Source organism: Emys orbicularis, chromosome 1 (genome assembly GCF_028017835.1).
Source record: "Emys orbicularis isolate rEmyOrb1 chromosome 1, rEmyOrb1.hap1, whole genome shotgun sequence".
Taxonomy (NCBI): domain Eukaryota; kingdom Metazoa; phylum Chordata; order Testudines; family Emydidae; genus Emys; species Emys orbicularis.
Genome location: NC_088683.1, coordinates 177,840,724 through 177,866,352, shown reverse-complemented (window position 1 = coordinate 177,866,352; position 25,629 = coordinate 177,840,724). Strand labels below are relative to the sequence as shown.

General features: G+C 42.3%; 1 protein-coding gene across 2 annotated transcripts in view; it reads right to left on the bottom strand.

Moving 5' to 3' along the window:
• The window catches only part of EPHA6 (EPH receptor A6), an 875,951-nt gene that overhangs the window by 161,321 nt on the left and 689,001 nt on the right, over positions 1–25,629 (bottom strand). For both annotated transcript variants that reach the window (XM_065406410.1, XM_065406419.1), the window contains one exon: positions 9,930–10,115. In XM_065406410.1, the coding sequence (XP_065262482.1) occupies positions 9,930–10,115 (186 nt within the window). The remainder of the gene's footprint in view (positions 1–9,929; positions 10,116–25,629) is intronic.

Sequence of the window (25,629 nt, the reverse complement as noted above, 5' to 3'; positions counted from 1 at the left end):
CATGGTCCATAGCTCTAATTTCCAAATCTTCATTTTGGATCCCATTTTAATAAAACACATCCAGTGAAAATATATGGCTGATCTTTCATCGTCTTTTTTTTTTTCCGTTCACCACGGCACCATTTAAACTTACAGTAATGTGCAATGGTATTTAACTTTTAAACAATATTCAAAGAAAAATAAAGACAGTGAGCCAAATTCAATCCTTGTATAAGCAGGTGTAACTCCATTGGCTGTACAGGAGTGGCATGGGATTCACTCACTGCTCACAGCGCCTCCTGCTGGTCATCCTGGGAATTAGCTCCACCAGCCTGCACTCTCCCTCCCGTGGTGTCTTCCCCAATCTGGTCTCCTTCTGCTACCCCACTCATTCCCAGATTTGCAGTTTCCTTTCATAGCTCCTCCCCTTCCAGGGATTTCAAAGGCCTTCAAGACCATGTTGTCAGGGTGGCATCGCCAACATCCTACCCAATGGCTAGTAGGGGAACCCGAACCTTAACCCTAACCCAGGCCTGCCCACTACACTGGGTTCCAGCCCAGAGACCCTATAACATGCAGCCAAGGCCTATATCTCCTTAGTCCTCATTGCTGTTTCCCCTGGGATTTTTCCGACTTTACTGGCTTCTCCCCTCTCTGGGTTTGCCAACTCCTTTACTCAGGGAGTGACTGCAGCCTGCCTTCCTGCAGCCCCCACCTGTAGCCAGCTACTTGGCTGTATGCTGGGCCCCTGCCTGTACTGGCACAGCTGAGCCTACTCCTAGTTAGTGGCCAGATCCCAGGCTCCTCCTCCAGGTGCACTCAGGGGAGTTAATTGGCCTATCTGGCCACCTTAACCCCTTCCAAACCAGTGTGAGGTGGGCGCTCCATCAAAAGGAGTCATACCATTTATACCAGGGATGAATTTGTCCCATGAAGTTTTGCATATAGTTCCAATATGCTTCATTAGACACATTCATTAATACAGTATGTGGCATTAAAAACTCAAAAATTTACCACAACACACCAGTTACTTTCACCACAATATTTGCTACATAGCATACTAGCTATACTTAGAATGGGAAATACCAATGATGCAACAGTAACTTGCTGAGAGTGACAGATATCATGATTGTAATATGGCCCATAGTAGGTTTTAACCAAATACTATGGCTTTTGTTTCCCTTTTTACTAATCTATTCTAAACTGCTTCTCCATGCAAAATTGCTACATTGCTAAAGTTACAACATTATTTATTATTGCTTTAAAAGTACTTTTTTGTGGGTGCTCCTTTTCATGTCAGAACTCAGCATTGTCTTCCACTTCACAGGTATTTCTTAGCAGTGTTGGTGTCTTGAGTTATGGGGATAAACTAAAAAGTTTTGTTATGGTTGCAGATACACTTTTGTTTTTTATTTTGTTTGGTTTTCAAATTATTTATTAATATTGTAGATTTCAACGACTGATACACCTTTGACTTACATACTCTAATCGAAGGGGAAGAAACTGACCACACTGCTATATAGCCAAATATAAAACTGGCTGCAACTATATAATTAATCAGTTATAAACCTTTATGGAAATACAGTACATTTGAAGTATATGCTCTGGTAGTGTTACTGTAAGATAGTGTTCACATGACATTTATTAAAGTCAGATATTTTCTGTTGACTTTCAAAATTTTACATTTTAGAAAACCATTACTACAGTTCACATTTTCCCTTGGTACACAGTGCTAAAGACATTATGTAAACTAATATGTTGCATCCAAGTTCAGAAAGTCACTGTTTAACATTTAATTTTCAATATTTTTTTATACAGTAAAATAAGATTGGCTGAAAGTAAAATCTCATGATATGTGGTTGACATTAAAGTGTCACAAACTCAAAGTTACCTCATTCTTTTGCGTAATAGACAAGCATACTACACAGCATATAATAAATATATTGTACTGTAAAATATGTAACCTTCCAAAGTGAATTCTGAACTCACTTTAATAATCTCCACCTGTTAATAGGATGGAGAAAAGAGCAATGTTTGATGCATTATCCAGAGGGCTCAAAGACTTAAAACATAACATCCTCCCTGAGGGGGTAGGGAATGTGAGGGGGGAGGAAGATTCATTGATATCTCTTGCTGACATTTGTAATGAGTGAAGAAGAGATCTGCAATGAAAAGTTACACACTGCAAATTGCAATGAATTAGGATCATGCTGCTACTTTGCCCTCATCATGAACAATGCAAGGTGTTGCTGTCCTCTGGACTCTCTTCTTAGAGACAAGGCAATATACCAGTGGTGGCCAAACTGTGGCTCACAAGCCACATGCAGCTCTTTTACCATTGAAGTATGGCTCGCAGAGCCCCCGCATGCCTTCCCTCCATTCTCACTTACCAGTTAGTGGGGGGTGGTGGTGTCTGGATCTCTACCTTGCAGCAGGGAGGGGGTTCTGCTCAGAGGGGAGGGGAGGTCTCTGGACTTCTGCCCCACGGGTCGCTCCTGCCAGGTTTTGGGGCTTCAGCAGGAGCGGGGCTGAAGTCCCAATCCCCGTCAGGTGCCTCCCCTGGAGATGAAGCCCTGAGCCCCGGCAGGTGTGCCCTGGCTCTTGAACTTCTGAAGATTGTCGTATGTGACGGGGAGGGTCAGTAAGTTTGCCCTCCTCTGCAATATACAGTAGTTTGACAGGGAGCTCTATGATTAAAGGTTTGAATTTGATTTGTCAGATTGCTGACTTATGGATTTCACAATCACTATGGCATTCAAGATTTGAAAGTCACTTGAGCACAACACTCAGAAAATGATAAACAAGTGTCCAGTGTCATACCAAACTTACACCTATCATTAGTGGAACATGGGCTGACACAGAACCAAGAATATGGCTGTCACCTTCTTCTATCCTCCCTTGTTGGATGGATAATTTTGAACCTTTCTGGTTCATGTTATATAAAGGGCATAAATTCTTCAAAAAGATTCAACTCATCAGAGTGACATTTTCAAATTCTGAAATATGCAAAAGCTGTTGTTTTCAAATAGGAGGCAATGGCTATAAAATTAATTAGAATAGTTAGAGCACCGGGGAGGGGGGCGACTAACCTTCATAGTTTAGGTCACAGAGCTTGCCTTGGAGGGGGATTTTCCTGGGTTTATGTAATATAGAATACAACATGATTTAGATGTCAAATGGGTCCTGTTCCCATGGAGCTTAAACCCTGGCATGACAGACTGACAATATCCTGGACAAATGGGTCCACTGTAGTAAAAATACAATTATGGATGTGTTATTGTGGCATTGTATGTACATCTAGTAGGATGGGGGTGCTAAGGTACTTCCTCTGTTATCAGCCCCTTGAAACCACTCCCCTGGAGAGATATACATATAGTAGTTCAAACTGGATTCTCCAAGGACCAACAGGCAACAAAAGGATTTTTGGATCAATTAGGGTTACCATTCGTCCGGATTCCCCCGGACATGTCCGGTTTTTAGAGTTAAAAATAGCGTCCGGGGGGAATTTGTAAATGTCCGGACTTCCCCCCCCTCCCCTGCAGAGCACGCGCTGCTGACAGGGCAGCCGGACGGATGGTGCCACTTACATGGGGCTCCGACAGCCAGAGAGAGCCCCTCCTCCACTTCCCCCTCCTCTCCCCTGCAGCTGAGAGCACTCCCTCCCTCCCTGCATTCACAGATCACCAGCCGGCCGTTCGCACCGGCAGTCTGGAGCTCCACCCCCTGCTCCTCCTCCCCGGCACGCTGGTCTGAGCGGCAGAGTAAGGGGGCCAGGGGGTCGGAGAAGGGGCAGGGAGGTTCTGGAGGGAGCAGTCAAGAGACAGGGGGGGGGCGGGCGTTCGGGGGGGGCTTTCTGGGGGGGGTGGATAAGGTTTTGGGCAGTCAGGGTACAGGTAGGGGGTAGGATCCTGGGAGGGGCAGTTAGGGTGGGGGGGTCTCAGGAGGGGGCAGTTAGGGGACAAGGAACAGGGAGGCTTAGGTAGGGGGTGGGGTTCTGGAGGGCAGTTAGGAGCAGGGGTCCCAGGAGGGGTAGTCAGGGGACAAGGAGCGGGGGGGGCTGTCAGGGGGCAGGGGTGGGGAGAGGGATCGGAGCAGTCAGGGGACAGGGAGCAGAGGGGTTTAGATGGGTCGGGAGTTCTGGGGGGGGCTGTCAGGGGGTGGGGAGTGGTTGGATGGGGCGTGGGAGTCCCGGGGGTCTGTCTGGGGGTGGGGGTGTGGATAAGGGTTGGGGCAGTCAGGGGGCAGGTAGGGGGTAGGGTCCTAGGGGGCCAGTTAGGATGGGGGGAGGGTCTCAGGAGGGGGCAGTCAGGGAACAAGAAGCAGGGAGGCTTAGGTAGGGGGTGGAGTCCTGGGGGGCAGTTAGGGGCAGGGGTCCCAGGAGGGGGCAGTCAGGGGACAAGGAGCAGGGGGAGGGTTGGGGGTCCTGAGGGGGGTGGGAAGTGGGAGGGAGTGGAAGGGGCAGGGGCAGGGCTAGGGCAGGACTGGGGCGGGGCTAGGGCAGGACTGGGGCGGGGCTCCTCCCGTCCTCTTTTTTGCTTGCTGAAATATGGTAACCCTAGATCAATAGCCTGGTTTTAAACTGTCTCAGAGCCTTCTTACTGATCCAGAAAGCAGACAGGAAGCCTGTCCAAGGAGGCCCCCAATCTTTAGGTTAGGGTTGGAAGGACTGGGGCTGCTGAGGCTCCATAAGACTGAGTGCCTGTTTTGAGCTGAAGCTGTGATAAACTTGTGACTACAAAGAAAACCCTGTGCATGTGGTGTTGTAGGACTGCTTCTGCCATAGCCCATGGAAGGATTGGGGGGTTCTCCGGTAAGCTGATTAGCATGCATGTGGGTTCTTTTATTGTTTTAATATGTTTTCTCTGGAGTGCTTTTACCCTAATAATGAAATAGGATTGCATACAAAGAACTGTGTGGTATCTATAACCATGGTCAGTCACACTGTTAACTGTCTCTGAACAGAAAGCAACTGGGTGTGCTTGGGCAACATATCTACTGGGAATAACACAACGAGGGTAGGAAACTTCACAGCCTGGGAATCCCTGGTCAGAAAGGAGAAAGACACGAATCTTCACCCAAAAAAAGGCAACACTGGGAAGCTTGAGCGTAGGTGCCCTTAGTGGACCACTGGGGGAAATACAGGTACAGTTGCCCTCAACTGTGACAACTGGCTTTGGGAACTATGACAGAGGATTAAGCTACTAGCAGGGTAAATGACCCAAATTCTACCTTTAAAGACATATTAGGAAAGTATGTAAATAGTAATTAGAGATATTCCTTACAAGTAGCTAGCAAAGAAATGTTAGATAGACTAGAACTTTGAAATGTAAACTTGTAGTGTTAAAGAATTGGAGAAGATAGTGATCATAGTAGTCTATGTTTACCTATATCTTGTTAGAGTTTAACAATGTAACCAAATGGTTCCTGTCTAGGGCTGTATTCTGTTAATTCAGAGATCAAAAAGAAATATTAACATTTAGATGAAATTTAGGTGAAGTAATGTCATTGTCTATATGTCTCCTTAAAGTCTGTGATAAATTGCTTAATGGATAATTATCTTATGTTAATCCATGTAGCTAATTACTGATGATGTTTAGGAAACAGAAGAAGTGGGTTGTAGCCCACGAAAGCTTATGCTCTAATAAATTTGTTAGTCTCTAAGGTGCCACAAGTACTCCTGTTATTTTTAGGAAACAGAAGGTTACTTCAAAAGCCTCTTGTTCACTTGAGGACTCCCTGCTGTCAAGAGAAGGCCTGACACTATAAAAAGGACCCTTGGGTCCTGATCCTTTTTATCTCAGATCTGCTTGAGTTTTATTCAGGTGAAGTTTGAGTCCTAAGACTGAGATCTCTAGTCCCATCTGGATCACCCTAGGTATGAAACATTGGACTGAATCTATGGACTAATTTTCAGAACTCTTTGCAATTCCAATGCTCATCATCTCTATTATGAAACTGATCTCAGAACTGTACTCATATCTGTATGTATAATGATCTTTTAACCAATACTCTCTCTTTCTTTTTTAATACATTTTAGTTGAGTTAATAAGAATTGGCTGTAGTGTGTATTTGGGTAAAGATCTGAAATAGTCATTAACCTGGGAGGTAATGTGTCCGATCCTTTGCAATTGGTGGAACTTTCATATTTGACTTGGCTGTCTGGGAGGAGCCCAAAGGCTGGGTTGCTTTTAAGGGGACTGTGTTTGACTTCTGTATAACCAGTAAGGTATTATAGAAGCTGTTTTTGGCTAGCTTGGTGGAACTAAGTACTGGAATAACCACCAGCTTTGGGGATTGTCTGCCCCATTCTTTGCAGTTTGTTCTAATTAAGCAACCTCAGTGTGGCCCCCCTTGGACCCCGGTCACAGCAACATCTGAGTACTATGAAGCAAGCAGCTTCCTCACCTCTCCAACACCCATTTATGAAAGGCTGTCAGTGTGGCTAAAGAAACACAAACTCAGCTGAGTATGCTCAGAGTGAAAAACAAAAACTGGCTCATGAACAGGGCTCCCAAAGGCAGACCTAACATCATCACTACAGCAGATTGACCTGAAAGGAAAAGATGGATTTTCTCCACTGCTCTAGACAAGCATATCTGAGTGGATCTGTAGACAACAAATGGCCTTTTTATTGCAACCCACATAAATCAATAGTGTTTCTAAAACAAATCCAGTGTAAGCAACGGCTCCTTTTTGTGTCTGGCCCTTTGAGTAGTGATGTAAATGAATGGCTGGGCCCAGATTCTGTGCTGTGGCGTGCCTGCTTTGGTCTGCACTGCTGACGGAAAGTGTTCCTACAGCCAACAAAATGGGCCATGGGAGGACCAGCACACTGTAACTGGATCCTCTGGTGACATAGAGCTGGTGCAGCAGTTATACCCAGCTCTCCCTGCCGTCGGGACGGGGGCATGACTGGCACATGTAAGAAAGACAACAGTCAGAAAAGGAAATTACAAATCTGCTGAATAAATCCTTTAAATGCAGAATTATTCATTTGCGAAAGGGCTATTACAGCATTCTTTTCTTTGACAGACCACACACAGGGCAACTTTGGGGAATACTATTACTTAAATGCTAACTTCTGCTTACTTAGTAATGCAAGATAAGATCTAGCATTTGTGTAATGCATGGAAGCATTTGCTGTTCCCCGGTCAATAATTACTTGTTTGGTAGCGCTCTTCTGTTTATTGCAATCAATTACTTTCTCTTTTGTAGTTCAATAGCCAATGACTTAGTTACGGAGAGTACTGCTTTGCAAACTGATGCAATATATACCAGCAACGGCTACAGCTACACCTGAGGGCTACTAGAGAGGAAAGAATGTGCTAAGCATAGTGGTACAACTCTGTTAATCAAACTTATTCTATCAGATGTATCTCTACAGCTTAGTGCAATGGAGATGCATATCAGATAAACAGTTTCTGCTGTTATCAGTTTACCTCTTAAGACAAAGCACCTTGTAATCATTTTATCAACAAACAAGGCATCTAGGGACAAATTCTGCCTGACCTTTCTAGGGGTTCACAGTGGGAGTAAGAAACCTCCCTTCCTTCTTGGCTTGTGTTGGCAGAATTCCAGACTCTGCGCTCTCAAGAAAGCGCAGGGACTACATGCACACTACCCACCGGGGCATATGGTGTCCCAAAGGAGGCAGTGAGGGGAGAAGATGGAGCCATGGCTACACCACCACAACATGCTGGGAAGCAGAAGGACTGCAGCAGAGTGCATGCTCCCTCTGGTTACCAGGGAACTTGGAACCCCTCCTGGCATGTCTTTCAGAGTAGGTCAGCTCTGCACAGCTCCTTACTTCATGCTATGTGCAAATTGCACAGTCTAGCATTTAAAGTGAAATTTGTTGACAATATAGTCCCAACCGCAACAATAAAACAGTGCTAGAATTAATCCTGCTGCATCCCATATAGTTGTTTTTTTAACGATCAAAATGCTAGATTTTTATTATAATCTGACAGCAATACATTTTTGTGTAACTATAACTATAAGCCACAGGAACATACACTCCTATATCACCTTTAGGCAAATATTCTAAAAGCAATAGTAAGGTATCTGCAGTCCTTAGTGGAAAGAACAAGTGCTAATTATCTTATTGATTTAAGGTGATGTAAGACCCAAATTTGCCTGTCCAGTGCTAGGAACAAAGACTTGCACTGATTTCATTGTTTCTAACTCCTGCCCCACTTCTCTCTAGAATGGATGACAACACATTATAAATAAGATAATTTAGAAGTGTGGCAAAGATTAAACACGAAGTATATTCTATTCTATTAGGTATGCAACGTGTAACTGAATGTAAACAACTACTGTGAATCACAATCCCTAGCTTCTTTCAGAAATAAGACATATTAAGTTACACTGTTGAATCAGCTAATGAGTAATGGGATACGGAGTCAAGTTATTTCTATGACATTCGTTCATAAACAGCCCAGGTTGGTAAAGATTGAAAGTGATTATTGCTATCGGATGGCTGTCCACCAGGGTACACGAAACAAGCAGCTGCTTTCAATTAAGATCCTACAGATTTCCATATCTCTCACAACCATGCTTGTCCCCCTCAATGGTATCTTACCTGGCATGAATTGGCAACCTTGCTAGTTTCAGCAGAGTGATCAATGATTGAACAATAATGAAGATCAAACTATACTGATCTGGAAGTTTACAGCATATGGTCCTCATCACTGTATCTGAGCACCTCATAAACATTAATGAATTTATCATTGCAATGCCATTGTGAGGAAGGGAAGCATTATTATCCACATTGTACAGATCTGGAGCCAAGGCACAGAGAGATTGACTTGCCCAAGGTCCCACAGTGAGTCTGTGGCAGTTCCAGTTCAGTGCCTTAACCACAGAAAACCAGCCTGCCATCTTACTTCTAGTACATAGTGTCTCCCAAGTCTAGCGTTAGACAATTTGAAGGGGTGATAACAGAAAAGCTTGCACTGCCTATGTTGTATTTGCTGTGCAGACAAAAGGACTTCACTCCTTTATACTATCAGTCATTACCTTTCATAAAGTCTAAATCCACTTTAAGAGAGAAATAAACAGAAGGAAGCATTGCAAATCAGCAAACATCATGAGTTGGGTATAGCAAGGATTTCATTATAAGAATATCATGCCTCCTGAGGCTTGGAATTCATTGTTACAAAAAGTTTGCTATGAATAAATTTCATGCATGTTAATAGGACTTTCATCTCAGACTTAAATAGTCACTGTGCATTCTAGTTCTTTAGGAAGTTTCTTAACCTAACAAAAATATGGATTAAGATGATTGGGGTATTGTTGGAACAGTAAGGTGTTTTTTGTTTGTTTGGGTTTTTTGCTTCTTGTGAATAGGAATAAAGATGAAGAAGTTTGATAGATTATTCTAAATTAAAAATAGGGAATGAACTGTATTTGTTTTTCTTCATAACGTTTTCCTGAAGGCTTTGCAAGTGTACAACGATTTTTTAACAAAGGGTTTAAACTTTTACTTTCTTGTAGACAGGAAATGAGTTCATTCAGATACTAATATCAGTGTAACAGTATAGAATGATAGAAAGTGGGTGGCTGTGGGAAACAAAGAATATAGCTACCACTTTCCTATCTCTGCAAGGTAATTTGCCTTCATGTTCACAATATTTGGGATTCTAGATTTCTCTCTTGTATTCAATTTTCCAGTAGATAACACTGCAATCCTATTTCATATTAACCTCTAAAGGTATTATTTGAATGAGGTGGATTTTTACAGAGATGTAGCATCCCTTATTAAAAACACATATCCTACACTATTCTAAAATACTGGCCCCAAAGTTTATCGTAACTTCCATACACCGGTGGTTTGGGTCATTATTGTGGAATGCAATCGCATTTATTTTTAACATGAAAGATGCCCTTAATTTTGATACCAAACCAGAGGCACAACAGGGAAGAAATAAAATAGATTAATAACTTACTTTTTGTAACAACTCCTTCGAGGCGAATAATATTTGGGTGGTCAAATTGTCCCATGATACTAGCCTCTCTCAGGAAATCTCTTCTCTGCCTGTCCACATAGCCACCTTTCAAAGTTTTAATGGCAACAGGAATCTCCCTTTTTCCTGGGGTCTTCAGACGTCCACTGCATACTTCTCCAAATTCACCTTAAACGAACAAGAGCAAATACTTTTGTTAACAGACAATTCACATTTTCTGGAGGTCACACTCGATGATCATAATAGTTCTATCTGGCCTTAGAATTTAGGACTCTATGAATGTAAGGACAAAGTCAGAAAGGCTAAGGCACAAAATGAGTTACACCTAGCAAGGGACATAAAAGACAATAAGAATAGATTCTATAAATACATTAAGAACAAGAGAAAGACAAAGGAAACATAGGTCTTCTACTTAGTGGGGAAGGAGAGCTAATATCTGATGACATCTAGCAGGTTGAGGTGTTTAATGCCTATTTTGATTCAGTCTTCAGTAAAAAGGTTAATGGTGACCTGACCAGGATACTCAACACAATTAATATTAACAACACAAGGGAAGGAACGCAAACCCATATAGGAAAAGAACAGGTTCAAGAATATTTAGATAAGTTAGATGTATTCAAGTTGGCAAGGCCTGATGAAATTCATCCTAGGTTACTTAAGGAATTAGCTGAAGCAATCTCCGACCCACAGGGCCGGGGCAAGGAAGTTTTGCGCCCTAGGCGAAACTTCCACCTTGCGCCCCCCCCCAGCCCTGCGGCAGCTCCCCCCCCGCAAGCTCCCCCCCCAGCTCACCTCTGCTCCGCCTCCTCCCCGAGCACGCCACCCCCGCTCTAATTCTCCTCCCATCCCAGGCTTGCGGCGCCAAACAGCTGATTGGCGCCGCAAGCCTGGGAGGCGGGAGAAGTGGAGCAGCGACGGTGTGCTTGGTGAGGGGGCGTAGCAGAGGTGAGCTGGGGTGGGGACCCCTGCGGCAGTCCCGCCCCCCCTGCCCTGAGGCACCCCCGCGGCAGCTCCCCACCCCCCCGGCCCGGGGAGCCGTGCGGCAGCTCCCCACCCCAGCTAACCTCTGCTCCGCCTGCTCCCCAAGCACGCCGCCCCCGCTCTAATTCTCCTCCCCTCCCAGGCTTGCGGGAGGTGGGAGAAGTGGAGCGGCGACCGCACGCTCGGGGAGGGGGTGTAGGAACGCTGTAAAAAAAAATTGGGGGCACCGCTTTTTGGCGCCCCCCAAATCTTGGCGCCCTAGGCAACCGCCTAGTTTGCCTAAATGGTAGCACCGGCCTTGCCGACCCATTAGCAACTATCTTTGAGAACTCATGGAGGATGGGTGAGATCCCAGAGGACTGGAGAAGGGCAAACATAGTACCTTTCTTTAAAAAGGGGAACAAAAGAGGAACCAGTGAATTATAGACTGGTCAGCCTAACTTTGATACCTGGAAAGGTACTGTAACAAATTATTAAACAATCAATTTGTAAGCAGCTAGAGGATAATAGGGTTATAAGAAATGGATTTGTCCAAAACAAATCATGGCAAGCCAACCAAATTTCTTCTTTGACGGGGTTACAGGCCAAATGGGTAGGGGAGAACCAGTAGAAGTGATATATCTTGATTTTAGTAAGGATTTTGATACTGTCCCACATGACATTCTCAATTCATAAGCACACTAGGGAAATGTGGTCTAGATGAAATTACTGTAAGGTAGGTTCATAACTGGTTGAAAGACTATACTCAAAGGGTAGTTATTAACAGTTTGCTGCCAAATTGGGAGTGTGTATCTAATGGGGTCAGTCTCGGGTCCAGTACAATTCAATATTTTCCTTAATAACTTGGATAATAGAGTGGGGTGTATGCTTATAAAATTTGGATATGACACCAAGTTGGAAGGGGTTGCAAGCACTTTCAAGGATAGGATTAAAATTCAAAATGACCTTGACAAATTAGAGAATTGGTCTGAAATCAACAAGATGAAATTCAATAAAGAAAAGTGCAAAGTACTACACTTAGGAGAGAAAAATCAAATGCAAACTACAAAATAGGGAATAACTGACTAGGTGGTAGTATTGTTGAAAAGGATCTGGAGGTTATAGTGGATCACAAATTAAATATGAGTCAACAATTTGATGCAGTTGCAAAAAAGGCTGATATAGTTCTGCGGTGTATTAACAGAAGTGTCATAGGTCAGACATGAGAGGCAATTGTCTCGCTCTACTTGGCGCTGCTGAGGCCTCAACTGGAGTACTGTGTCCAATTCTGGGCACCACACTTTAGGAAAGATGTGGAGAAACTGAAGAAAGTCCAGAGGAGAGCAACAAAAATGATAAAAGGTTTAGAAAACCTGACCTATGAGAAAAGGTCATAAAAACTGGGCATGTTTAGTTTTGAGAAAAGAAGACAGAGAGGGGACCTGATAACAGTCTTCAGATATGTTAAGAGCTGTTATAAAGAGGATCAGGATCATTTGTTCTCTGTGTCCACTGGAGGTAGGACAAGAAGTAATGGGCTCAATCTACAGGGAGGATTTAGGTTATATTAGGAAAAAAAATTCTAACTATGAGGGTAATTAAGCTCTGGAATAGGCTTCCAAGGGAGGTTGTGGAATTCCCAGCATTGGGTGTTTTTAAGAGCAGGTTTGACAAACACCTGTCAGGGATAGTCTAGATTTACTTGGTCCTGCCTCAGTGTAGGGGGCTGGACTAGATTACCTCTTGGGAGCCCTTCCAGCTTTACATTTCTATTATTCTATCTCTGTATAGTTTAGAGAGAGATAGAATGCCTGTATAGGTTAGGCACCCTTAAAGCTTTTTGATTTTATGTTAAAAAAGCTATTTTGAAAAAATATGTATGTTTTTGTGTTAAGATAGTTCATAAGAATTTACTCTGACCAACTGGAATAGGAGCATAGAGTTATTTCAGAAACACGTCTATTCTCTAGAGTTGAACTATCATACAGCTATTGAGAAATAATGGATGGGATGGTTGGGGGTGATGCTAATGAAATTCATGACTTTCATCAGAGTCCAGGAAAAATGGTACATCCAGCACTTCTTCAAAGCAAATATAGTCAGGTTAAATTTCTATCAATACTGATCTATAAGTAATAGAAGACTTGCACTTTTGCTCTTAAAGACAAAGCATGTGACTTCCATAATGTGATTGAGCTCCACTGGGTTATCTGGGCTTCCATACAAGGATGACTGTTATGCTTTGGGGCATGAGATAAGGAACTAACACTATTAAAGTGTAAGCAGAGTCAGGATGAGCTCTACCCTGACATCTGGTGGTGAATTATGGCGAGTGTGGAAAAGAACTCCAGGGGCTGATCTTGTTTGCATAGGCACACCCACCCGCCTGGCATGAGACAACAGCAACTGATAGTGGTTACTTTGGATGGGGTGGGATCCCCAGTTTCTCTGTTATTGGGGCAGGAGGAATAAAGTGTTGTTACCCTGATTATGTGAATCAAGGACAATGAAACTGTTTTATGACAGAGGATCTCACCATCACCTAATAGCACTCGCTAGACAGGGGACATGGGTTCCACAACCCAGTGAGTTGAGAGAGGATGGGGTAGGTATTTGTATCTGATGGTATGGGCCCCTTTTGAGGGCCTGAAACACCAATTGCACTACCTTCTCTCTCCACTGTTGAATGTCAGCGCTAACTTTGATTCCATTAGGAGTCTAATTACAGGCTGCTGAGCTGAATTCACTTTGGGCCAATGGTGCACCAGCACTGGAGCTCCCCTACTATGAGCTGAAATCACTAAGAGCTGAAATCACAAAAGAGCTAAAGTTACTAAGAGCTGAGATCACTGAGTGCTGTGTTAACTAGTGGGGGAGCCTGAAGCTATATTGCTAAGCGGCTGGCGGAGCAGTTTGCGGAGACGGCTGGAGGAGCAGCGAGTGGCGCGGAGCCTTGTGGGGATGGTTGGAGTGGCCCAAGGAAAGGCAAGCGGAGCTGTTTGCGGGGACGGCTGGAGGGGCTCACAGGTCGGTGAGCGGAGTGGAGCGGAGCAGCTCGTAGAGCAGAGCAGTTTGTGGGACGGCAGGAAGTGGACTGGCTCGTGGTGAAGGCTGCGGCGGAACCCCACGGAGAGACGGCCAGTCGGCCTCGGATCACGTAAGGTGCCCCTTAACACCCTGCGTGCCCCCCCCTTTTACTCTGGGGCTGCACTGACCAGGGACAGAGACTTTGGGGGTGTTGGACTTTGGGGACTCTGGGTGATTTTTGGGTTGCTGGATTCAAGAACCAAAGGGAAAGGACACAGCCCAATTTGCTGGGGTGGGTCTTTTGCTCATGGTTTCTGTTAGGAATCCTGTTTGTGGTGTTTTTTCCAATTTAATGCTGATGTCGTTTACCTCATGTTATTAAACATTTTCTGCTACACTCAGACTCCGTGCTTGCGAGAGGGGAAGTATTACCTCTTAGAGGCGCCCAGGGGGTGGTATGTAATTGTCCCAGGTCACTGGGTGGGGGCTCAAGCCGGTTTTGCATTGCGTTATTGAAACGGAACCCCTAGATACAGAACCCGGCCCTTGTTGCTGCCAACTTAGATGGGCAGAAGGGTTACAAAAGGATAGATTTGAATTAAAATGATAAAATATACATTTTGAGGGACATCCTGTGTCAAAGCATTTGAGTGCTGGACACAATACAATAAATAAAATAAACAGATATTACACGTCATTACATGCTATGCTATGACAATGTCAGGGTTGCATGATTAATCATTCACTAATCAGTAAGGATACAATTCTGTCATGGAGGTCATGGATTCTGAGACTGTCTGGGACTTCCCTGACTTCTTCTGGAAAATTCCAGGATACCAAAGCTACAGTTATATCCTGCTTGGATTCTCCAAACATTCTGCCATCAGACATGACAGAAAACCGTATATAGTAACATTTATGGCAGAAATTATATTTCTATATATTACAGAAGGGACCCAGTGTCAAATAAAGAAATGGCGGCTTTTCTGTTCCTTGTGATCCCACTAGATAACTCAGTTCAGTAAGCGGTCTCAGGATTGATGTTATCAATGCATACAGTACACTGGGATCTCCATATCTGTTTTTCTGTTTGTGTTTTAGGTGTGTTCCTCGCTTTTTTTAAAAGTATTTTTCAGTTGGATCTCTCATTTGATGATACATTAGTTTACTAAAGACATAGCAAACTAAATTTCTCCATTGTCATAACAAGTGCCTGCTGCCCTAGACAATGTCATGCAATGTCATGCAAATCAAAACCAAAATCTTTTCCATTAACAAGAAGAGAAGATAAAGTTTTCACTTGAAAAGGAAAGAGAGAATTGTGTTTCACTGTGCATTCCACATAGCTTGTGTACTTTAAAGAGTTTAACTGATTGCTTAGACTAGATTAAAAATAGTTGCCACTGTGCACCACTGCAATTATTAACTTGAGAGAGCCCCAGGAAGGTTGTTTTCCTGCAAAAAATATTGTAGTCGGGTTTTTTATTGTTTTTGTGTTTTAGACATACTGTATATATGTCTTGTAGTGTAAGCATATTGAGCTAAATTCATCTCTCATGTAACTCCATTGACTTCAAAAGAGTTTAATTACACCAGAGAATTGAGCTTATTGACTGGTTCAATGGGAAACAGTGTTTATTCACCAGAGCATAGTGCCTTAAAAGGAAAACAAACAAACAAAAAAAACCACCTTTCCGTGTTCAGCCTCAAGCCTACATATTGATGTAAATTTATGGTTATTTTGACTTTTTTTTAACTACATTTTTAATCTTATAAAGTTACACCTCTACCCCGATATAACGCTGTCCTCAGGAGCCAAAAAATCTTACTGCATTATAGGTGAAACCGCGTTATATCGAACTTGCTTTGATCCGCCAGAGTGCGCAGCCCCGCCCCCCGGAGCACTGCTTTACCACATTATATTCAAATTCGTGTTATATCGTGTCGCGTTATATCGGGGTAGAGGTGTAATTGGAAAATTAAATTGAGTCTTTCACTTTCTATAATATTTCGCTAATGGAACTTTGTAAGTTATTTGCAGTGAACCTTAAACCCACTTAAATTTATGCAGCATATGGGGCATGGTGGAGATTGTGCCAGGGAGAGAGAGGGCATGGTCAGAGGTTGCAGTGCTCCAGCAGTACCTGGCCAGCTTAATGGCCCCAGGGGTTGTTATAAACCAGGGTAACTTAGAGGGGTCTTGAGTCTGCTCTAAAGTGTCAAAGGGCTGAACTGACCCCCAGAAGTCCCACGTATCTGGGAGTCAAAAGTGGCCACCTTCTCTTCTCTCGCTCTGGTTCTGCACTGAACATTAGAGCAGGGCAGGAAACTGTTTTCCCATCATGGGAAAATATTCACAATTTGGAAAATTCTTCTCATCCTGAATAAGGATGAAAAGTTGAAATCTTGAAAATTTTCACAAGTCAACAAACCAAAAAAATTTTCAGCTTGGGTCAGTCAAAATATTTCAATAATTTCTAAACACTTCATTTCAGTTCCAACCTTTTTCTAGTTATTTATTTTATTTTTTTCACTATAATTAGTAAACTAATTCCTAAACAAAGTCTTGTCCAACTGAGAAACCAAAATTTTTCATTTAGAAAATGTCAAAACGGGATGTTTAAACAATTTTGACACCTTTTTTCCGCAACATTCTCTCAAATCAAGAAATTGATCAAAACTACTTTTTTTCTATGAACAATTTTTGGTTTTCACAAATCAACTTTTTTCAGGGGGAAGACATCTCATCAAAAATTCCAGACCAGCTTCACTGAGAGTAATTCAGATGGCCTCAAGGATTAAGTCAGTTGTTCCTCTCAGCTTCTCAGTTTGCCCACCTCTATACCCATGTCATTTCTCAGAGAACTTGACAATTATAATCTTGAGTCACTTTCAAGTGTTAGGTGTGAAATCTGCATTACCATATTAGCCACATGGTCATCTGTTGCATTCACATAAGGATATGAATATTTGCTCAGGAGCAGTAATATGAATGTTTGCCTCATTTCTGGCAATACCCATTGTAAACCAACAGTTAAAGCACCACCACCACCAAACACACTCATGCACACACATGAGAGATCTGCACAACTGGGATTTTTTAAAATGATTTCCTCTGAACGTTTTAGAAATTTCCCTTCAGAAGTACAAAACTCAATGACCCCTATGCAGATATATGCAGACACATTTTCTATCTGCTCTGTGAGATTTGCATCAATGTATCTGGAGACACACAATGTTTGGGGCTCTGGTACCAACCATTATGTGTTTGGCCAGTCCTTGCTATAAACATGATTTGGTTCAGTGATTCAGTCTCAAGTACATGCAACCCAATGGTCATGCCCCATCTGATATCTAACAAACAACTGAATTTTGAGTATTGGTGCTTCCAGTCTCCCCATTCCATATGGTGATTTTACTGAAAGCTTACCATAGGTATTAGCATGAGATATAGGGTGATGCTGGGTGGGAATTTTTCATCAGAAAGTTTTTCCAACGAAAAATGCCCTTTTCACAAAACTAAAATTTTCCATGGGAAAGTTTCAGTTTTGCTGAAAAATGTGCTGGGACAAGGGAAAGGATGGCTCCAGGCAGCCTGCCTGGAAGGCACCGGCCAATTTCAGGCAGAAAGTGAAACAGACTAAAGCTTTCCAGGAGGGCAGCTGAGGCTAAGCACCCTGACTCCTTGCCTCCCCGGCTTTCACCCTCCCTGTCTGTCTCTCACTTCTGGGGCTGAAGAGGCAGAGAGCCCAGATGTGCAGCCTCCCCTCAACTCCAGCAGCAAGAGAGGCAGAGCACTGGGGCACTCACACAAGCTCAGGGGCTGGAGAGGTTCAGCACCCCAGATCTCTGTATCTCCTGCTCCTAGAGCTGCGGGGGATTTGTGAGACTAAGCACCCCAACTCTCCAGAAGCCAGGCTGAAAGACTCTTGTCAATTTCACTTTCTGCTCGAGGAAGCCAAAACATTCTATTTCAGGAGAACTGAAGTGGAATTTTTCCTGAAATCCCTTCCCACAAAAGATATTGCAGTTTTGACTTTTTGTCCTGGTTTGGACAACAGTTTTTTTTTAAAAACGTGAAATTTTTCATGGGAAGAGATTTCCATTTTCTAGCCATCTCTATATAGGGGAAATGAAGCCAAGTAATCAATTAGAACAGATAGAGAATGATGGAAGAACCAGTGGTGGCAACTATGGTTTGGTGAATAAGCATCATTATAAAAGCCTCAGATGGCCCTAATGATCACTCTGCCGGATTCAAAGGGATCACTCCCCAAGAAAAAAGACTCTATGGATAAATTAGGCTGGTATCCCATGCTCTATATTCATTTAGTCTTAGATTTCTTTAAAAAGTTCCATGATAAACATTCCTGCAGTAAGTTCATAACTTTTAGCAAATTATAATAGTAAAGGCAAAGCAACTACTATTGAAGAAAGAGATTTTAGCTTGAGATTTTGTTTACACAGGAATGAATGTAGTAGTTAAAGCAGTACCTGTTAGAATCCTGGCTGAGCTCCCCCTGCTGGATGCTCACCAGTCTGCAGTGTTTGGAACTAACCCCTGGATCCCGCATGCTCTTGGGCTTGCTGCATCTGGGCAGTCTCAACACTGTCTGTGGGAATCCAGGCACGCTCTCGGGTTGAGATTCTCTGTCTAGACTCGCTGTCTGAGAGATGAGGTTCCACAGTCCAACTGCCTAATCCTTGAAACACAATGCCTCCCCCACAATAGCTCTTACGTATGCCCAGAGTTCTACTGAAGCTGTGGCCCCTCTAGATTACGATTTCCCCCTTTGTGGCTTACTGACTGTTAAAGCAACTAACACAGAGACTTTACCAGAGGACTTTCTAAACCAATCGCACTCTACTCACGTACAAACATAAGAGATATACAGATCTACGGGGGAAAAAAAACCCTGCACACAAATCCCTGCCTCAATTTCTTCACCCCTCCTAAGAGTCCTTTGAGTCTTAGTTAATGACCTTCCAGGGATTCCAGGATTCTTCCTCTCTGCATTCTCCTCCTGCATAGCCTCCTGTTCTGGTTCTGCTCTCCCACCCAACCTTTCAGTCCCCTCTCTCAGATGACTCCCCCAGCTCATTGTCCTAGTATGCTTCCATTTTAGTGGAAGACCCTCCAAGTTAAAACCTCTTGAGTGTTCTCCAATGTTAATCTTCTGCTAAGACCTTCTGGAATCCCATATGAGGTTAAAAGGCAAAAGTGAAGGTACAGTGCAGTTTACAGTCAAAACAGTGTTCACAAAACAAAATGGGGTATTTAGTTTGACACAGAGATATGTTCATAACTGTTTGCAGATTATAACAATGAAGGTAAAGCAGCTGCTGTTTAAGACAATGTGTTTAGCTCAAGAGATTTTGTTTATGACAGGAATGAATGTAGTAATCAGAGCAGTACTGTCTAAACATACCACTGAAAATTTAAAGTCTCACTCCCTTGGATGGTGAAGATTGGTGAATGGAGAGATGCGGCGTTTAAAGCAAGGAAAATTCCCAGTAAAAAAAAAAGGATAAAATGAGTCACCCTGGGAAATTTCACATTTATTCTCTACAGCATCACCACCAACTAAATGATTGTAAACTGATGGTTACATTCCAGCAATATGTATAATTTCGAGAGTGAAATTAATTATTCTACTTTGCTACTAGCACAGGTTTGCACTGCATTCCTTTTATTTTTCCCACTGCCTCTCATCAAGTTTTATTACTGTTTAATTTGATGTTACACACTCTTGGCTTCAAACCTTTTAAAAGGCTCCTTCACAACACGCTGTCAGTGTAAAGTACCTTAAAGTGTGTGTATGCTGCCAGAGGAATGTAAAGAGGTCTTACAGTAATTGAGATTCAGACCTAGAGGCACATGGATTGGTGGGTCAAGAGGCTGCAAGGCCAGATAAGACAGGGTGAAAAAGCTGGGGAGTGTGCACAGTGCATTCCTCTTTTTCTTACATGCCCAGGCAGGTTCCAGTCAGAAAACAGCCCCTATGGCCCTCTGTGTGAAAGGACTACTTCCTCCCAGCCCCATTAGCAATGCTAGTCACACCACGGAAGATGGAAAGAAGGTGCAGCCATGATGCTGCTCCTTCTGCACTCAGCCAGCAGAGGCTGGATAGAGAATGGGGAGCACTCTGCACCAGCCTAAGGAATGATGCAATGGACACCCTCCCCCCTGCATTCAGGAGCATTCCAGAAGACATTCTGCTTCTCTTAGGCTCAGTGCCTCCCCGTGAGCTGATCTTTATCCTATTGTTTTTGTTGTTAGGAAAAGTGCTGAATTTTGAACTTCTCCTAGAGAGTGCTATGTTAGGGAAAGGCACCTACACATACCCAGCCCATGTATTCCTATTATATTCTGATCTGCCATCTGGTCTCCCACATCTCCATTTAAATGCCTTATGATTAGCACCATGTCAATGGGTATTTGCTGCATTTGGTGGTAACCTTTCATAGTTTCAGCAGTAGCAGCTGTATTTGTTCCTATGCACTGACCCAATATGGTAACCCTGTACTGGCTGCCAGAGTGGTAAGCATTTGGATAAGCCTATTTTACTTTAAACAAAACATAACATCTTTTTTGACAAGTTGAAAGAGAGGATTGCATGGTTTGTACAGAACAAGTTTCTGGACTGCTCAATTAACTTCTTTCTGCCAGCTGTACAATAGGGAAAGTCAGTTTTATGTCACTAAAACAAGGATCATTTGCACATAATTGAAGCTGAAAAGTTAGTGAACTCTGCACTTTTCTCTAGTTATCAGCATCTTTCCCCTGAGCAAGAAAAGATGTCGACTTCACTGACTTCTGGCTCTTAGCTTCTATTTATTACACACATACATAAGTTACTGCTTCAGGGTCAACATTTCTCTTGTTTAGCTAAAGTCTTCAAACTTGAGCAATCAGACTTAGATCTAGGAAAAGCATCATTCTATTCCTGTTGGAGAATATTTTTTCCTTTGTTTTTTACAGGTATTTAATATTCTCTCTTACCTAAATAAAAGTCTAAAAAATTTATCTCTATCCAGGACAAGTCTTAAAATCATAAAAACAATCACAATTAGAGTCTGTATTGGCTCTCTTGTCAAAGAGACCAAGAACTGAATGGCTATGGAAACTGAAATCTCCTCTCATCTGTAGAGGTGATGCATCCAGAATGATGTAAAAACATTGGTCAGAGGAGAGTAGCGTGTAGTGTTGTTTCCCATGCTTTATAAGCTCTGTGGATAGTGTGTCATCTGACATCTTTCATAAGTACATAATTAATTTAAAAATACTTAAACATCAGGAGTTGTTATCCATAAGGCATGAATGAATTTTATTATTTTGAATGTTTTAGTTTCCACCCTATAGAAGTAACTACAGACAAATGCCAGACAAAGCAAATGGAAATTTTGGTGTATTGGCTCTGTAGCTTTCTGCAGTATATTTGATCTGGCTGAAATTGTGTTATCTATGTATCTGCCCTAGTTGCGCAGTTTTGAAGAGAAGGATTCAGATTTATCGTCTGAGCAGGAGCTGTTGCTGCCTGCTAAGGGATGAGTGGAATGACTTAGCAAGCTCTTTAGCAAAGTCAACCTTATTTATTGTAACTAAACTGGGTGTGAAAATATCATGATAATATCAACTTTCATGCAAATAAAATCCTTCCTGGTCTTAATATGGTGCATGGAGTCAGCCTAGCAAGAGCCAATAAGAATTATTTCTCTGGTACCTAGGGCTAGATTGTGGTTGCCCAGGTGAGCGAGCAGGGGTGCCATATGCAAGGAAACAACCCTGCCCATTTCATGATTCAAGTGCCGGTCCCAAGCCCGGATCAAAAAGGAGGAGGTTTGGTCAATGGGGCGGCTTCCCATCACCATAAAAAAAAAAAAATTCTAGCTACAGAAACTACTCACATAAACCAAAAATCACAGCCTGAGGAGGATGGAAAGCATTCAGATGCACATATGACAGTGGATGATCAAATCCATCGGGAAGTCACCCACTCAATGGTTCAAATTCTGACGGCCAAAAAGAGTACATCCATAGCTACCTGCAATGTACGAATTCTAAATAGTGCAGGAAAATTAGCACAGGTAATCAAAGAAATGAACAGATATAAAATTGACATCCTAGGACTTTGTGAGGTTAGATGGAAAGATCAAGGTACGATAACATCTGGAGAAAAAATAATGTTATATTCAGGGGGAACCAAACATGAGAGAGGTGTAGGAATCATCATGAATAGTGCTGCAAAGAAATCACTTATGAATTGGCAGCCAAGATCAATATGAGATATTGGCAGCTATATTCCACTCTCGGCACATTAAGTGCACCATGGTCCAGGCATATGCTCCAACAAACAATGCAGATGAAGAGGATAAAGAGAGATTCTATACAGAATTGAACGATGTAATGAAAGAAATACCAAAGCCACGATCTTGTCCTGGTTATGGGAGATTTTAATGCCCAGATTGGAAATGAAAGAAGAGGTAGGGAAACATACAACTGGAACAACGACAGACCATGGCACAAGATTTCTTGAATTTTGTGCCGAAAACAATCTTAGCATCTGCAATTCTTTCTTCCAACATAAAAACATACACAAAAAGACATGGATTTCACCAGATGGCCATACACAAAATGAGATTGACTTTATCTGTATTAGTCAGAGATGGAAAACATCAGTGTTAGACACAAGAGTATTCAGAGGAGCAGATATAGGGAGCGATCCCTATTTGCCGAAAGCAAACATCAAATTGAAGTTTAAAGCGCTTAAAAAGAAAGAACACAGACTCATATTATTCAATACACAGAAACTACAAGATTGTAGACTATGAAAAGAGTACCAGATACAGGTCAAGAAAGGTTTGAGGCCCTTAAAGATCTTGAAGAAAACAAAGTGGAAAAATACTGGAATTTTTCAAAACAGCTATGCTAGAAGCAGCTGAAAAGATAATTGGTAGAAAGAGAGAAAGCAATAAAGAACAGCGGATCTCAGAAGAAACATGGAAAATTATAGACAAAAGAAGAAAACAAAAGACTCTAGTACTACAATATGCGACTGAAGAAACAAAACAGGAACCTTGACAAAGCAGTAAAGAAACAATGCAAAAAAGATAAGCGAAATTGGATAGAAAGTAAGGCTAGTGAAGCTAGCTAAAGAAGCAGGGGAAAGAAACGATACAAGAACAGTCTACACAATCCTGAAACAGTTAACAGGATATGGATCAAAATTCAGAAGTGTCCCAGTGAAAGGGAAACAAGGAGAAATTTTGAAAACACAGGAGGAACAAGAAAATAGATTGGTGGAACACTTCAACGAAGTGCTAAACCAACCAGAACCAATTACAAGATTGGAATTTAACAATGATAAACGATTAGACCTAGATATAGATGTATCTGAGATAAAAATCGAAGAAGTAAAAAAAAGCATTGCAGAAGCTGAAAAACAACAAGGCACCTGGTTTGGACGGCATTCATCCTGAGATGCTTAAATATGGAGGTGAAGATGTGGAATCAGTCATCTGTTCGCTGTGCAACAAAATACGGACGGAGGAGAAAGCGCCAGAAGAATGGACCCTCGGTATCATAATCAAGTTACCAAAGAAAGGTGATCTAAACAATTGTTCAAATTGGAGGGGAGTAACATTTCTATCTGTCAAAGGAAAAGTATTAGCAGCAGTCCTCCTGAACAGAATGAAAAGAAAGATGGATACCATCCTATGTGAACAACAATCTGGATTTAGACAAGGGAGATTGTGCACAGACACTATTTTCACCCTGAGACGGATTACTGAGAACACAATTGAATTCCAAGGCAGTCTTGCCATCAATTTTGTGGACTTTCCAACAAAATTAATTAATATTATGAATTCATTCTATGCCAACTCAAAATGCAGCATTAAAATTAAAAAAAAGTAAGCCATTCAGCATCAAGACAGGTGTTTGGCAGGGGTGTGTCCTGTCTTCTTTTTCGTTTATGCTAGTCATCAACTATGAATTAAAACAATGCAACGGTGTTACATATGGCCTAAAATGGAACAATTCAAGGCTATTTGATCTAGACTTTGCTGACGACATCGCTCTTATCAGTGAGGATGCCAACGGACTACAAAAATGTACAAACCAAGTAAAAGAAGTAATTGAGAAGATAGGTTTGAGATACAATGCAAAGATACAATGCAAAGAAATGTAAAGTCATGTTAATGGGGACTATAGGGACAGAAATCAAAGTTGAAGAAGAGAAATTGGAGAAGGTGGACAATTTTACATATCTTGGAAGTACCACTAGTTCCGAGGAAATAATAAGAAGAATCGGGAAGGCAAACACTGCATTTGGAAGACTCAAAAACATCTGGCAACTCAAAAACATCTCCCTCAAGACAAAGCTGAATGTGTACAAAGCAATTGTTATTGACATCACAACATATAGCAGTGAGACATAGCAACTTACCAAGAAAGATACACAAAAGCTGGATACATTTCATCACAAATGTCTGAGAAGAATATTAGGAATAACATATAAAAATAACAAGGACTCCGGTGGCACCTTAAAGACTAACGGATTTATTTGGGCATAAGCTTTCGTGGGTAAAAAACCTCACTTCTTCAGATGCATGGAGTGAAAATTACACATGCAGGCATTATATAATGACACATGAAGAGAAGGGAGTTACCTCACAAGTGGAGAACCAGTGTTGACAGGGCCAATTCGATCAGGGTGGATGTAGTCCACTCCCAATAATAGATGAGGAGGTGTCAATTCCAGGAGAGGCAAAGCTGCTTTTGTAATTAGCCAGCCACTCCCAGTCCCTATTCAAGCCCAAATTAATGGTGTTAAATTTTCAACTGAATTTTAGTTCTGCTTTTTCTCTTTGAAGTCTGTTTCTGAAGTTTTTTTGTTGAAGTATAGCCACTTTTAAATCTGTTATAGAATGTCCAGGGAGACCGAAGTGTTCTCCTACTGGCTTTTGTATGTTACCATTCCTGATGTCCGATGTGTGTGTGAAGAAGTGAGTTTTTTTACCCACGAAAGTTATGTCCAAATAAATCCGTTAGTCTTTAAGGTGCCACCGGACTCCTTGTTGTTTTTGTGGATACAGACTAACATGGCTACCCCCTGATACTCGACATCAAGCAAGGCCCTAAATTTAGCCGTATGGAGTGGAAATCCATCAACCTCAACAAAAAACTCACAAAGATACAGACAGACATCATCTTCCTCTCCAAGTGCAAACAGATGGACATCAAACCAAATGGACCGAAGGTAAAAAATCCATTGCAATCGACATTCTACACTGACTATGGTGAGAGATTGTGCCACACACTCTCAAAGAAACTGAGGAACCACCTGATCAGCATCCTGTACAGCAGACAGGAGAAGATCAAGAATGAGCTCTCAAAACTGGAGACTCTCATACAAAACCAACCTTCCACACAAACTTCCACATGGCTGGACTTTACAAAACCGAGACAAGCCATTTACAACGCACACTTCACTTCTCTACAGAGGAAAAAGAACAGTAACTATCTAAACTCCTACCTGCCACAGGGGGCTACAACAGTGGTACCCTCAACTCACCTAACAATATTGTTAATCTATCCAACCACACACTTAGCCCAGCGGAAGAGTCTGTCCTATCTCGGGGACTCTCTTTCTGCCCCACCACCCCCATGCACATGATACAGTTCTGTGGTGAT